This window comes from Notolepis coatsorum (genome assembly GCF_963971535.1).
Source record: "Notolepis coatsorum genome assembly, chromosome: 10".
NCBI lineage: Eukaryota > Metazoa > Chordata > Actinopteri > Aulopiformes > Paralepididae > Notolepis > Notolepis coatsorum.
The window spans coordinates 78,804,421-78,818,989 of record NC_140174.1 but is presented as its reverse complement, the minus strand read 5'-3'; the positions used below and the strand labels follow the sequence as shown (position 1 = coordinate 78,818,989).

The 14,569-nt window shown below is 45.0% G+C and overlaps 2 protein-coding genes across 3 annotated transcripts in view; one reads left to right on the top strand and one right to left on the bottom strand.

Moving 5' to 3' along the window:
* Window positions 1-5,264, top strand: part of LOC311235202 (LIM and SH3 domain protein 1-like) — a 107,256-nt gene extending 101,992 nt beyond the window's left edge. Inside the window, exons 5-7 of the mRNA XM_084322575.1 lie at window positions 3,549-3,618; window positions 4,705-4,784; window positions 5,080-5,264. Coding sequence (XP_084178701.1) covers window positions 3,549-3,618; window positions 4,705-4,784; window positions 5,080-5,253 — 324 coding nt within the window. The 3' untranslated portion in view covers window positions 5,254-5,264. The remainder of the gene's footprint in view (window positions 1-3,548; window positions 3,619-4,704; window positions 4,785-5,079) is intronic.
* The window catches only part of LOC311235201 (kelch domain-containing protein 1-like), a 51,165-nt gene continuing 41,798 nt past the window's right edge, over window positions 5,203-14,569 (bottom strand). For both annotated transcript variants that reach the window (XM_084322573.1, XM_084322574.1), the window contains 2 exons: window positions 14,354-14,433; window positions 5,203-6,542 (listed from right to left, as the gene is read on the bottom strand). In XM_084322573.1, coding sequence (XP_084178699.1) covers window positions 6,383-6,542; window positions 14,354-14,433 — 240 coding nt within the window. In that variant the 3' untranslated portion in view covers window positions 5,203-6,382. The remainder of the gene's footprint in view (window positions 6,543-14,353; window positions 14,434-14,569) is intronic.

Sequence of the window (14,569 nt, the reverse complement as noted above, 5' to 3'; positions counted from 1 at the left end):
ATTCTGCAATCTGTTAAATAAAGTTTTCATTCATTCATTCATTCACCGCTCAACAGCGCCCCCCACCCAACAGCTGAATTGCCAATGGCTGAATTGGAGTACTGCACTGTGCCGCTGCTGCTCCGGCTCTGCAGCTACACATGCACTCGCAAAACCCAGCACTAAGCTCTCGCTGACAACATTATTATACCTGCTTGGTGAAGCAACGATGAAACAAATGGAATGATTGTTTCGTTCATCGCATAGGCTATTTAATTTTAGCCTATTTTAATACAATTCAAATAATCAAATTGTGCTTAGAGGGCATTATTTTCACCGGACATTAAGACCGGAGAGATTAAATATGTCGGACTTCAACAGATTTTGCCGGTCAAATACCGGTAATTACCGGCTAACGAAAACGCTGCTCGCAGGGGATGAGTTCAATTTACATGTGAATGAATGAATGCAGGCAGCCAGGCAGGCTCATTCTGCTTTGTTTACAAAATCAGCTGTTTAGCCATTAGCCATTAGCTGCTAACCTAGCGTTAGAGTCGAGGAAAAGCAATTGATGCTTTGGATCTAATGAACGAGGGCCTATTGGACTTTGTTACACAGCTGTTCTCAAGTGGATTTTGGGGAGGGGATATGTCATGCGTTTATAGGTAAGTGCAAAATAAGTCTCCTCTCGATCTAACGTTAGCTAGCCACACAACCGGTAGCTAATGTGACTATGAAGTATACACTTGATAACTGGTGATGTGCTGCTCTCACTCTCGCAACTGTGTGTATGTGTCCCGCATTTCACTGTATGCCCTGGTATGTATGTGACAAATAAACCTCTTGATTCTTGAGTTAGTTACTGTAGAGCAGACATCATCTATATCAGCTGGTTGTACTAGTAGAGCTTTGGTTGAGAGAGATACAGTGCTTTGTAACAAGGAGGGATATGAGGACTGTGTGTAACTAGGAGAGATATGAGGACTGTGTGTGTGTAACTAGGAGAGATATGAGGACTGTGTGTGTGTGTAACTAGGAGGGATATGAGGACTGTGTGTAACTAGGAGGGATATGAGGACTGTGTAACTAGGAGGGATATGAGGATTGTGTGTGTGTGTAACTAGGAGGGATATGAGGATTGTGTGTGTGTAACTAGGCGGGATATGAGGACTGTGTGTAACAAGGAGGGATATGAGGACTGTGTAACTAGGAGGGATATGAGGATTGTGTGTATGTGTAACTAGGAGAGATATGAGGACTGTGTAACTAGGAGGGATATGAGGATTGTGTGTGTGTAACTAGGAGGGATATGAGGACTGTGTGTAAGTTAGTGATCTCACCAGTATCTCACTATGATTATAGTTAGTGCTCTCATCACTATATAACTATGGAAAATGAAAATGCAGACATCTGGCACAAACCGCTGTGCGGGGACACAGATGTGTTTGAAACAGTGAGGATGAGAAATGGTCTGATCTTGCTGTAAACAAATAGTTTTTGATTTGCCTTCTTGACTAAGCTATTGTTGTGATGTGTGTAAGTGAGGTGTGTGTCAAGAGTTACTCCAAGGTATTTATTACTAGTGCCTGTTGTCCATAACTGTAGTGTCTGTCTGCTGTCTTCATAACCACACTGTGTGTCTGTACTTCTTTATTATCTCCCGTCCTCCCCAATTTTTGAACTCACCAGCCACTACTGACACACACATTGGGGGATGTTTTATAAATATAATATAATAATTTGTGCTTCACCAAAAAATTTGGTCAGCAGCCGCCACTGGTAGAAAGCTAGCCTAGCTTAGCACAAAAGATAGGAAGCGGATTTGAACCACTAGCCTAGCTGTTGGCCAAAAACACATCTCCTTTTAAGCTAGGATAGTGGTTCCTATCCGCTTCTATTCATTTGTGCTAAGCTAGGCTATCTTGTAGGGTAGCTTTCTACTGAATGTACAGAGAGGACATTGGTATCTATCTTCTTGTCTGACTCTGGAGAAGACGGTAAGTGTGTTTCCCATAATGTTGGCGTGTTCCTCTAAGTGCTTCTGAGGAACCCAGCCCTGTGTCGGGTGTTAGTCAACACTCTTTTTAGGCTACGTTTAGACGAGCGTTTTGTGAACAGAAACCGCAAAAGTCGTCTTGCGGTTTCACTTTTAATTTTGCGTTTAGACGAGCGTTTTGGGGTGGAATTCTCTGTGCAGACGAGGCTGTAACGACGGAGCACCGCTGTCACACGATTGGCGCATATGTCACATGACGTGCTGTGAAGACCCGCCCTACTCTGCCTCTGATTCGCAGACTGTGGATGGGGAATGTGATTGGACCAAAGCAGAGTCACTCGCAGACAGTGGGTCCACTCGCAGACAGTGGGTCCACTCACGCCGCGGGACAGATTCTTGTGTATTTAACCCTTTCACTGCCACACGACAGCCGGTTGTGTGATAGTAAAGGGTTAACCTTCTGTCGTGTGGCAGTGAAAGGGTTAAAAGTACTGCTATAACGCTACGTTCAGAACACAGAACGGCGCGGGCCAGTCGAGGCACCTGCTGGCCCTGTAATTGGAATGAGTACACTTTAAATCCTTTAACGAGGATCCATTGGAGGGCAAGTCTGGTGCCAGCAGCCGCGGTAATTCCAGCTCCAATAGCGTATCTTAAAACTGGACTGATTCTTGTGTCTTTAAAAGTACTGCCAATGTAGCCTTCAAGTGATCTCTGTTGATATAGTCAGACATACTTGCTTTGTTTACGTCTCGGCTACTGGCGCTTACCTGCTACCTGTGACGTAAGCAGTACGCGCGACCAGAGCCGTGACAACCCTTTCGTCATTGTTTTAACAGATTTATACGGTTTGATAGTTTAGACGAAAGCGCAAAGGTTTTGCGTTTCTAGGAATTCCACCCTGGAAGGTAGTCTCACTTTTTTGCGGTTTCACCCCGTAAAAACGCCGTTTCCGTATAAACGAAAGGCACATCCGTAAAAATATTTTTGCGGATTCACCTGCTAGCGTTTCCGTCTAAACAGGGCCTAAGTCAACACACCACTATATATATACAACACTTACAGAAAAGTGGTCTCTGACAAGGAAAAAAGTTCTGTAACAGTTACTGAGAGGGCTCAATTTATTTTTATTTTGTAATAGTTTTGTAACTTTGCGCTCGTCATACCTGACCTGACTGCTGGCTGGTTGTGGCTGGGTGCTCGAGGCACAGGGTCTCCATGTATCCCTCTGGGGCTGAGGGGTCTCCTCTCAACTCTCAACACCTCCTAACATGGAGAGAGAGAGAGAGAGTGAGATAGAACTAGACACAGAAAGACACATTTGAGGGTATAGTGACCCCTTGTGGAGTTAACATGAAGTGTGTGTGGTGGTACGTTCATTACTAACAACAAAGGAACTCTGGTGTTTGGTGGGTAATTATGAGAACAAAACACGTGTTTTCAACAAATCTGTTTTACATTTGACCAACAAGACAATATATTGTCATTGTCATGGAGAATCCTTGTATCTTCAAGTTGCAGGGTTTCATGTGTGTCTGTCTGTGTGTGTTTATTTGTGTGTGTGTGTGTGCAGATCAAATATCATGAGGACTTTGAGAAGAGCAGGATTCGAAGCGACGCACCTCCTCCTGAGAACAGACAAGGTATGACATGCAGATACACACTCCCTTCTCTCTATCTCTCTCTGCACACTCACACGCGCACACACACACACTCGCACATGCGCACGCACACACGCGCACGCACACATTAACTTTACACCTTAACATTAATACTGTAACCTTCACCAAAAGCACGCCTTACCTATTAAGCTTTAAAACAAATCAGCTTATTTTCCACTTGGTGCTACTGGAAAGGTCATCCCTGATCAACTGGTTTGCAGTCTAAATGAAATGTATCCACAATTGTATAGCTCAAGTCCAGACACACGCGCGCGCACACACACACACACACACACACACACACACACACACACACACACACACACACACACACACACACACACACACACACACACACACACACACACACACACACACACACACACACACACACACACACACACACACACACACACACACACACACACACACACACACACGTTCCCTCCGCTCCGGCACAGCCTACCTCCTCAAAGCCCCCAGGACTAAGCTGCACACCATGGGCGATCGCGCCTTCTGCTCTGCCGCACCCAGACTTTGGAATGCTCTCCCCATCCACCTGAGAGCACCACAATCCGTCAAGGCTTTTAAAAGGGGCCTAAACACATTTCTTTTTAACCCTTTCACTGCCACACGACAGCCGGTTAACCCTTTCACTGTGACAATACAGAAGGTTAGCTCTTTACTATCACACAACCGACGGCGAAGCTCCATTTGCGGAGCTAACAAGGCTTTTGCCTGAATTTTCTTTTACTTCTATTCATTTTATTATTATTTTTATTTTACTTTTAGGTTCTTCCATTTCACTGGTTGTTAGTCTTTTTAATTGTTTTTATTCATTTTAAATTGTTTTATTCATTTAACTTTTGTCTATATGTCCTGTAGCACTCTGAGATTCTCACGAATATAAAGTGTGGTACAAATTGAATCCATTATTATTATTATGCTCTTCTACCTTTGACCCCAAAAGTGACACACATACAAACAACTCAACCCTTGACCCTCTTCTAGCTACAATGATGGAGTGTTTTGCGTTTGTGTTTGTGTGTTGTTTGTGTGTGTGTGTAGATGAGCATCAACCAGCCAACCCTCAGAGTCAACAGCCTGGGCCGGTGCATCCTGCTGCAGCAGCACCACCTAGTGGAGGGGTGAGGAAGGAACACACACGAAAGAGAGGATTCGTTTTACCATGTGTGCATTGTTGGACAGTAAAGATTGCCTCTTTTACCAACATCTATGTGCCAAGAAAAAATCTGCATCAGTTAGAACTAGACAGGTCCGAATTGACATCACTGATTTAATTAATTAATTAAAGTATTTACAGGCAAGAAAGTTAGTCTTTAATGGATTTTCATCAGCATGGAGGCACTTTTGCTTGTAGCTTCAAAGTGTATTTTGAATGATACATGTCTGTCTGTCTCTCTGTCTGTCTCTACTACCCAGAAGAGATACCAGGTCCTGTATAGCTACACGGCAGCGGATGCGGACGAGGTTTCCCTCCAGGAAGGAGATTTGATCCTGGACGTTGAGCAGATCGATGAGGGGTGGATTTTTGGATGCAACCAGCGCACCGGCCAGAAGGGCATGCTGCCCGCCAACTACGTCCAGGCCATCTGATGCAGCTTTAACCCAATGTTGAGATGGAAATATATTGTGTGGAATAGATACTAGTCAGAGATTGGGTACAATTCACTCTCAGTTTAGACCTTCTTCATAAAACAATTCACTCTGTTTAGACCACCTTTATAAAACAATTCACTCCCGTTTAGTGACTATAGAAGAGATTACCATGATACATTAGGAAGGACTCTTCCGATCCAATTGCGTTGTACCTTTACCTTCACATGACAGTTCAAAAACATCCCTATAGCCAGTTCAAAAACATCCCTATAGCCCTGAGCTATTGTACAATTGTATATGTTTCACCTTTCTCAATTGATTGAACCATTATTCAGTCTTTATCATATGCCAAAGAAAGGTCTTCTTAGCATTGAAGTATAAGGTTGTCTATCATGTTATGCATTCAAATTAGTCAAATGCTCCATATGTCATTTTAACCAAGAGTAGAGCAGCATGTGCTGCTGTGCTGGTGACCATAGATACGCTCTACCAGCAGAACAGAAACAAGATTCTGTACTAAACAGTTCAAATACCAAAGACCGCTCATGGCTTATAGGTTGATGGAATGCTTGTAAATAAAGTGAAGTGAAGGTTTTATACAAATTTGAGAGGGACAAATATATGCAGTTTGTAATGAAAAAGCATGTATGTTAAGATTAATAAATTAATGTCAATGCAGAGCCTAAAACAATAGATTCATTCCATGGTGCATATTAAGGTTGATTCTTGCCTTTTTCTCTTTTGCCGTCGAAAACAAATAATTTTCCAGCATTTGTTATTATAGAAACATCTTTATTAAGAAGGATAATACACATTTTAAGACAAAAATCTTTAATCAAAACAAACAGACTGCACATCATCCAGTGTCCATAACTTGATAAGCACTGCATCATTTTAAAAACCTTTTTTTAGTTTTTTCTCTTTTACAAATGAGGTATCTTTTATGGCTTAAATATACTATTTACAATATCTTCCAGAATTCCAACATAAAGGCTGAAATTACTAAACAGTCTGAAGCACCATTATCTAAATAGCGGGAATGAAAATCTAATGTGTTACATAAACATGAATAAAAGCACTATTTAGGCACAAAAGGGAATATAAAAAAACATCTGACTGGCACCAGTCACTCTAAAACCACATGCTGGAGCTCATCGTCTGAGAGCGCCGGGCTGTTGGAGAAAAAGACCACCCTCTTGGTGACCCTCTCCTGGAGCTTGGGCGGCAGCCATGCAAGCCGCTGTCCGAAGTGCTCCGCGTTCCTTCCGATGCCGTCCTCACACAACCTGCAGGAGACACTATGGGTTATCCAGAGACAGTCCTCACACAACCTGCAGGAGACACTAAGGGTTATCCAGAGACAGTCCTCACACAACCTGCAGGAGACACTAAGGGTTATCCAGAGACACCGTCCTCACACAACCTGCAGGAGACACTAAGGGTTATCCAGAGACACCGTCCTCACACAACCTGCAGGAGACACTAAGGGTTATCCAGAGACACCGTCCTCACACAACCTGCAGGAGACATGTTACGACCCTGGCTCATGGGCACGCAACCTATGTGCAAACCAACACCAAAACCCCGTGCTCTAACTCAAAGTGCTACTATCTCAAGGAACTACTAATGTAACTGTAAACTAAAGTACTAATGCAACCCAACGGACAAGGACTAGAAGAATGTGACAGCTCTTCCTCCAAACACAGACAGTGCATGTGTGTTACTAGGTCTGCCTTTAAAGCTCCCCAGCAGGTAACCAATCAGCACTAATTGGCTAATTGGCAGGCCTCACCTGCATGCCCGGTGACACAGGAGTGATCAGGCCTCTAGTACATAACACCTCCCCCACCAAACTGGTTGCCCAAGAGGCAACCACTACACAACAACCCATAAACAAAACAAAAAACAACTGTGACCCCTTAGTTGTCAGGGCCACTACCACAACAGCGATAACGGGTACCACAAACACCGGTACTATGATCGTGAGAGGGCGTTTGCTAGCACGTTGTCCCTCCCACGATGTGGCGAATATCCAAGTTATACGCCTGGAGGAACAAACTCCATCGCATCAAACGATGGTTCGAGTTCACCATGCTGCGAAGAAAAACCAAAGGGTTATGGTCTGTATACACAACAAGGGGTAAACTGGAGGATCCAACGTAAACATCAAAATGGTTCAAGGCAAGAACCGGGTCGGCCCCTGTCGAACACGACCACCGATACCGATCTGTCAAAATTATACTGCAAACTAAAATCAACCTGAGAACTGCGCTTAACAGAACAGAACACAGCACAACAAAACCATAGATCACTGATACCACCACCGCACCCATATCCATCCCACCTGGCACTGGCAGTTCAGGATACTGCACATCGTGAACATCCAGAGTAGGCTGTACCGCCTCAGGTACAGCCCCAGTGTACCGGGAACATGGCAGTACGACAGTCACAATAACGTCTGGAACACCATCTAAAATGGAGTCACCCAAAATAACTTTGTCCTGATCAAAATCAAAATGGCTGCCACTCAACAGACCAGGTCGCGAAGGCGGCTCCTGCTCCACAGGACACAGGTAACTAGGTTGACCATCACACCTAGTGCATGGCAGAGAATCAGTGTGGACATGTGGATCAATGTCAGAATCATCAACTGACATACTGGGACCATCCCTGCCCACAAGTGAAACATTAGGGACAATAGAGCTATTGTGGGAAGGCTGGCAGCCTAAGTCAAGCTTAGTAGCCTCTCCAACCAGAACGGTGTCACATGAAACAACAGCACCTCTCATAGCATCCCTCCCACACTCCTCCTCCAATTAGTTCGTGGCCTCAGCCACCGTACAGGCTGGGAAGACCTTGAGACACTGCGCTGCCATATCATCTCCTGTCACATGCTTCTCCGGCACGCCTGTCAACTCTGGTTTCACCACCGGGCCTAACACAAAACCACAATCAAGAGAATCATTATGCAGAGGTACATCCACAGTGTGCTTTCCAAAATTCTCAACAGGTACACATTTTAACTCAACAAAGAATGTGTCACTAAGTGTAATGTCCCAAGTCGAAGTATCAACAACATCACTTTTGTCCTTGACATTACTCGTGCCACAGCACACACAGGAAACACTCCTGGATGTTTCTGTGCCAGCTCATTAGAGACCTCAGAAACCACAGGAAGGGGAGTTACAACCGGAGTAGCCAACACTTTGTCACCAGCCAAATCATTCCCTAGAATGAAGGACACCCCCTTTATGGGAATGTGACTGAGAACATACCCCCACAACAACATTGCCTGATACTAAGGGAGAATTGAGCGTGACCTCATGCAAAGGTGCATCCACAAATCCACCCCCAAAGCCCCGAACAACGACACCGGAATGCAAAGAAGAGTTTTCTGAAAACGGCAAAACCCCCTCCAGAATGAGGGACTGAAAAGCACCGGTATCTCTCCAAATTGTTATAGCCTGTTTGGACTCTAGTGCATTAGTCAGGGAAACAAATCCATTCATCATAAACCTTGAGGAACCCTCGAGTTCTTTGTCCACACGTTTGATACTTTCCCCATCCCCATCCAACGTTGGCATAGGCGTCCTGCATATGGTTTCTACCAGAGCCACGGTTCTGACATTTTTCTGCTCAAGCACCGGGCACCCAGCAACGATATGACCAGGTTATTTACAGTAAAAACAGATAATCCCTTCTGGGAATGCACCAGCAGAACCACCCCGCCTAGGAGGTGAAGTTAACTGACCAGCAGACACAGGTTTTGGGAAACGGCCCCCCTGAACAGGACGCCTATCCCCGGACTCAACACGGTAGTCCTCCAAAAACACGGACTTGTGTGTCAACACAAACTCATCGGCGAAGACAGCGGCGTCGCCTATCTTCGATACCCCACGCTAGAGCTGCCGCGATTACCGCGGTATCGCTGTTACATCACGCCCACCGCAAGAGTAGGCTGAATACCGCGTCACCGCTGTTTTTTTTTTATAATAATAAAGTACCCTTCTCTCGTTGGGCTTTCGGCTCTGCAGATATACCCTACTCCTCTATCGAGGTTCCAAGCGACCCTATTGGGTACCAGAAAAGTCATGTGAAACATTGCAGACCACTGATTGGTCAGAAGAGAGACGCGTCACACGTTGGGTCGTCTTGCAGTGCTTTTACTTCCTGAATCTCAGCCATTGATCAGAGCTCACAACACGGCTAATATACGTTAGCTCCCACCGGAGACCGGAGTGGATTACCGACGTACCGTCGCTCCTCAGGGAACGACGCATAATGATTTTACTGCAACGAAATGTTATAATAAAAGCCCTTCGTTCTATACACTTGTCTGATTGAAAACTTTATTAACAGACCGCAGAATGGGTACAACTCTGCACGATCTGAGCAAAGAAAGGAACTGAGATATGAATTGAGTAACGCTTGCCTTGCTATGGTCCGGTAAATACGAACGTGTAACTATATAACGTAATGCCACAAAACGAATGCCTTTGTAATCATAAGTAGTAACGTTATAATAATAAGAAGAAGAAGAAAGGGTCGGGGGGTAACCGGCGGGCACGCCGCTACCACCCCTGCCCGCGACACAGAGGGGATACTTCGAATCCGTGTTTCACTTTTAACGAATGCGTGCTTGCCGAATCCCAAACAATATTCATGCTGCAAAGTCATCCTCTAAAGATAGACATTTAGACTAGAGGCAGGCTATATGCTATAAAGAGTAGACTACAAAAAAATGCATTCAAACTTTTTTTGTGTGTGTGTGTGTGCGGTAATACCGCAGCGGTAGGAAATATTATGCAAATTTGTGCGGTAAGGAAAACATCAATACCGCGGCAGCTCTACCCCACGCTCATTTAGATGTGTGGAAACGGTATCAGGAACACATCTTTTAAATTCCTCTAGGAGAATCAACTGCCTAAGCTGCTCTCTTGACTCTGCCTTCTGAGAAGTGCACCACCTGTCAAACAGGTTCTCCTTCTCCCTACCAAACTCAACATAAGACTGCCCCTCCTGCCTGCGATAACCTCTAAAACACTGACGATAGGCCTCAGGGACCAACTCATAAGCCCTCAAAATGGAAGCTTTAACCAGCTCATAATCAGCGCTTTGTTCAAGGGACAGAGCAGTGTTGGCTTCTTGTGCCCTACCAACCAAAACACATTGCAGCAGCAGTGTCCAGGCGGTATCAGGCCACTTCAATGTGGTTGCCACCCGTTCAAAAAGGGGAAAATATCTTTCCACGTCTTTCTCAAAAAATGGAGGCACCATCCTAATATTCCTGCCTACATCAAAACCGGAACGTGACTCTGGATGCAGAGCACCCGCCTGCAAGGCAGCATGCTTATATTCAAGCTCCTTCTGTGCACGCTCGTGCTCCAACAACATTTGTTTCTCCTTAAACTCACGCTCCTCTCTCCTCTCCTCACGCTCGTGCTGTAGCTGCCTTTCCTTAAACTCCAACTCCCTTATCCTCCAGTCACCCTCTACACCAGGTAATAGCGGAGATGCGCCAGACGAAGGAGGCTCCTCCACCCTCTCCTCAAGCACCTGTTCCCTAATGAGCAAAACCCTCAAAGCACCCAAGGCAGATGGTTTCAAACGTTTCTCACTGGGAGTAAGCTCGACCTTGTAGTGCACAGCAAGCTCGAGAAGCTGTTCTTTTGAAAACCTCTCCAACATGTCATGTGAAGGGTGATCCACAAAATCCCTAACGGAAGCCATCTTTTCTGCACCAGCGCCACAACCCGTTCACTTTAGAGTCACCAAAAAGCTGCCAAAAGCACCCTAGTACACACACAATCCACCTAAAGAGCCACCAAAGAAACACTAAAGAACCACTGAAGAACGACTAAAGAACCACGACGAACCACTGAAGAACCATACAGAATGCCAAAGCCACTAATAATAACCATAAAGGGACGCGGTGGCAATGTGTGCTACGGAGCGCACATTTCAAGGACGAAAAAAAAAACATAAAAAAAACACACCCACCCCAAATAGACGTGTCATACACTCAGGGTGTTAGGTGCTACCAGGTATGCTCACCAAACACTCAAACAAAATAAATCCAACAAACAATTCCAAACAGGTGCGCCTTCTAACCTGATATGACTACATATGCTTCTACGTCTAAACTGCAGAAAAAACCGGCCCACCACATGTCTACCCTAAGAAACACTAAATCAAGCCCTACCACACTACCTGTGTTTTCTGGCCGCCCTAATCTACCTACCCTTAAACTAATGCCCTGTAGACCTAACTTTCTTCAACCACACCTGCTACCAGTCAAAGATCATATACCAATCATTTCATTGACCGCCCCAGGAGTACGTGGTGCACAGGACGCTAACCAACAACCAGAAAATAATGTCCCTATCTACATGTGGTGCCTACTAAACTATATATTTTAACAGCATAAGTAGTCACATCAAATTACAAACAAATACGGCATACTCACCTGTTTGATGAAATGGCTCAGCCCCCACGTTACACCATATGTAACGAACACCACCCAAACCATAATACGATGACACCCTGTGCAACATAAAAAAAAAAAACACCAAACAAAGTTCTAGGGGTAAAAGATCCCGGACGAGCGCCCAACTGTTACGACCCTGGCTCATGGGCACGCAACCTATGTGCAAACCAACACCAAAACCCCGTGCTCTAACTCAAAGTGCTACTATCTCAAGGAACTACTAATGTAACTGTAAACTAAAGTACTAATGCAACCCAACGGACAAGGACTAGAAGAATGTGACAGCTCTTCCTCCAAACACAGACAGTGCATGTGTGTTACTAGGTCTGCCTTTAAAGCTCCCCAGCAGGTAACCAATCAGCACTAATTGGCTAATTGGCAGGCCTCACCTGCATGCCCGGTGACACAGGAGTGATCAGGCCTCTAGTACATAACAAGACACTAAGGGTTATCCAGAGACACCGTCCTCACACAACCTGCTTGAGACACTAAGGGTTATCCAGAGACACCGTCCTCACACAACCTGCAGGAGACACTAAGGGTTATCCAGAGACACCATCCTCACACAACCTGCTTGAGACACTAAGGGTTATCCAGAGACACCGTCCTCACACAACCTGCTTGAGACACTAAGGGTTATCCAGAGACAGTCCTCACACAACCTGCTTGAGACACTAAGGGTTATCCAGAGGCACCGTCCTCACACAACCTGGAGGAGACACTATGGGTTATCCAGAGACACCGTCCTCACACAACCTGCAGGAGACACTAAGGGTTATCCAGAGACACCATCCTCACACAACCTGCTTGAGACACTAAGGGTTATACAGAGACAGTCCTCACACAACCTGCTTGAGACACTAAGGGTTATCGAGAGACAGTCCTCACACAACCTGCTTGAGACACTAAGGGTTATCCAGAGACACCGTCCTCACACAACCTGTTATCCAGAGACACCGTCCTCACACAACCTGCAGGAGACACTAAGGGTTATCCAGAGACAGTCCTCACACAACCTGCAGGAGACACTAAGAGTTATCCAGAGACAGTCCTCACACAACCTGCAGGAGACACTAAGGGTTATCCAGAGGCAGTCCTCACACAACCTGCAGGAGACACTAAGGGTTATCCAGAGACACCGTCCTCACACAACCTGCAGGAGACACTAAGGGTTATCCAGAGACACCGTCCTCACACAACCTGCAGGAGACACTATGGGTTATCCAGAGACACCGTCCTCACACAACCTGCAGGAGACACTATGGGTTATCCAGAGACAGTCCTCACACAACCTGCAGGAGACACTATGGGTTATCCAGAGACACCGTCCTCACACAACCTGCAGGAGACACTGGGTTATCCAGAGACACCGAGCGATGTTCTGTTCACAAACACTCGGAAATAAAATAGATGGTCCGGTTCACATGAACCCCAACTTGATGTGACTTTCTTCGACCCACTCGGATCAGTTTGACAATCCATGTTATATATCTTCATTAAAAAGTTACAAGGCAATACTATGAAATTCTTAGCAATTGTGGGTTGTAGTTGGGTTTGTGCTCACTATAAGCTATACCCATAAGGCTCAGTTTGGTCAGAAATGTAGGCGTCATGTCAGGGCTTTGATATGAATGCACAATATGAGCAGACTGGTTCTCCGTTATGAATGCTGCAATCTGCAGTTGAGACGATTGAGGTTTTAAAATCAGTGTACGTCACATGAAGATTACATCTAATCCTATGTATTGCCATGTACATGAAAGACGGGGTCAGTTCACTAAAGCTCTAATGCAGTGACACAACCCTATGCTGTAATGTGCACACTGGCCCAAAGCGGAAGCAGCAGAGCAGTATAAATAGCTTGCTGTGTGTTCGTACAACAGCACTGTGGACTTTGTTAAACCGCTTCATCCTCTGAATGCACTCTGGAGGAGCACACTGACAAAACGTGCACGTACGATACCCAGCATACCGACTCATACTGGACATGGCCTACTGTAGAAAGATGCAAACAGAAATGGAAGGTATGGTCTAATTTTCATTACAATACTACAAGGGGCACAGCACTTCATTTATTTAACGTCTTTGCATCATGCAGTTTCACTTTTAAAATAATAAACCTCAGAGTCCGATATAGCACTGGAGATTACTATGCTGCTCTATTACACATCTGTGAGGTCAGAAGTGAGATAGGAGAGGTCAGGGGAAAATTATAAGCCTACAGTATCATTTCCTGTTACTTTCCCAGTACAGATGGCCAGCATCATGATGTCTTTCACAGTAATGTTTCAAGGCTTTTATTGAAAAACCACATACTGGTAATGATGCAGATTCTGAATGGCCTCATCTACTTGATCCCATGTTTATTTTCTTAATTCAGATCAATTTACAGTTTATATGTTAAGGGAGAATATTTTTTTATTTGACTGGTTAAAAGGAAAAAAGTTACAGTGCAATGTATGTGTTGCAGTATGAAATGATTGCAGGCTATTTGTACTTAAGTATTGCAGAATATTAATTGGCGGCATAATTGGTGGCCATCATGGCCCAAGTATGGGAAGGATAATGTATGAGGTGGCATCCCGTCTTCCAGGATGTTAAAATCCTCACCTGAGCAGGGAGTACGGTTGGGTCTGGAACACCAACACATCTTTGCAGTGATTCTGCCACGGGGATCTCAGAACGAACACCTGAGACAAGAACATTGACAACACTTTAATGAGGATGGAGGGGTGCTTACATACGGTGGATTGAAAAGAAAATGTAATCCCAAGATCGTAAGTAAATAAAAAAGTATACTTAGGTCCACAGAGCTTTTAAAAACAA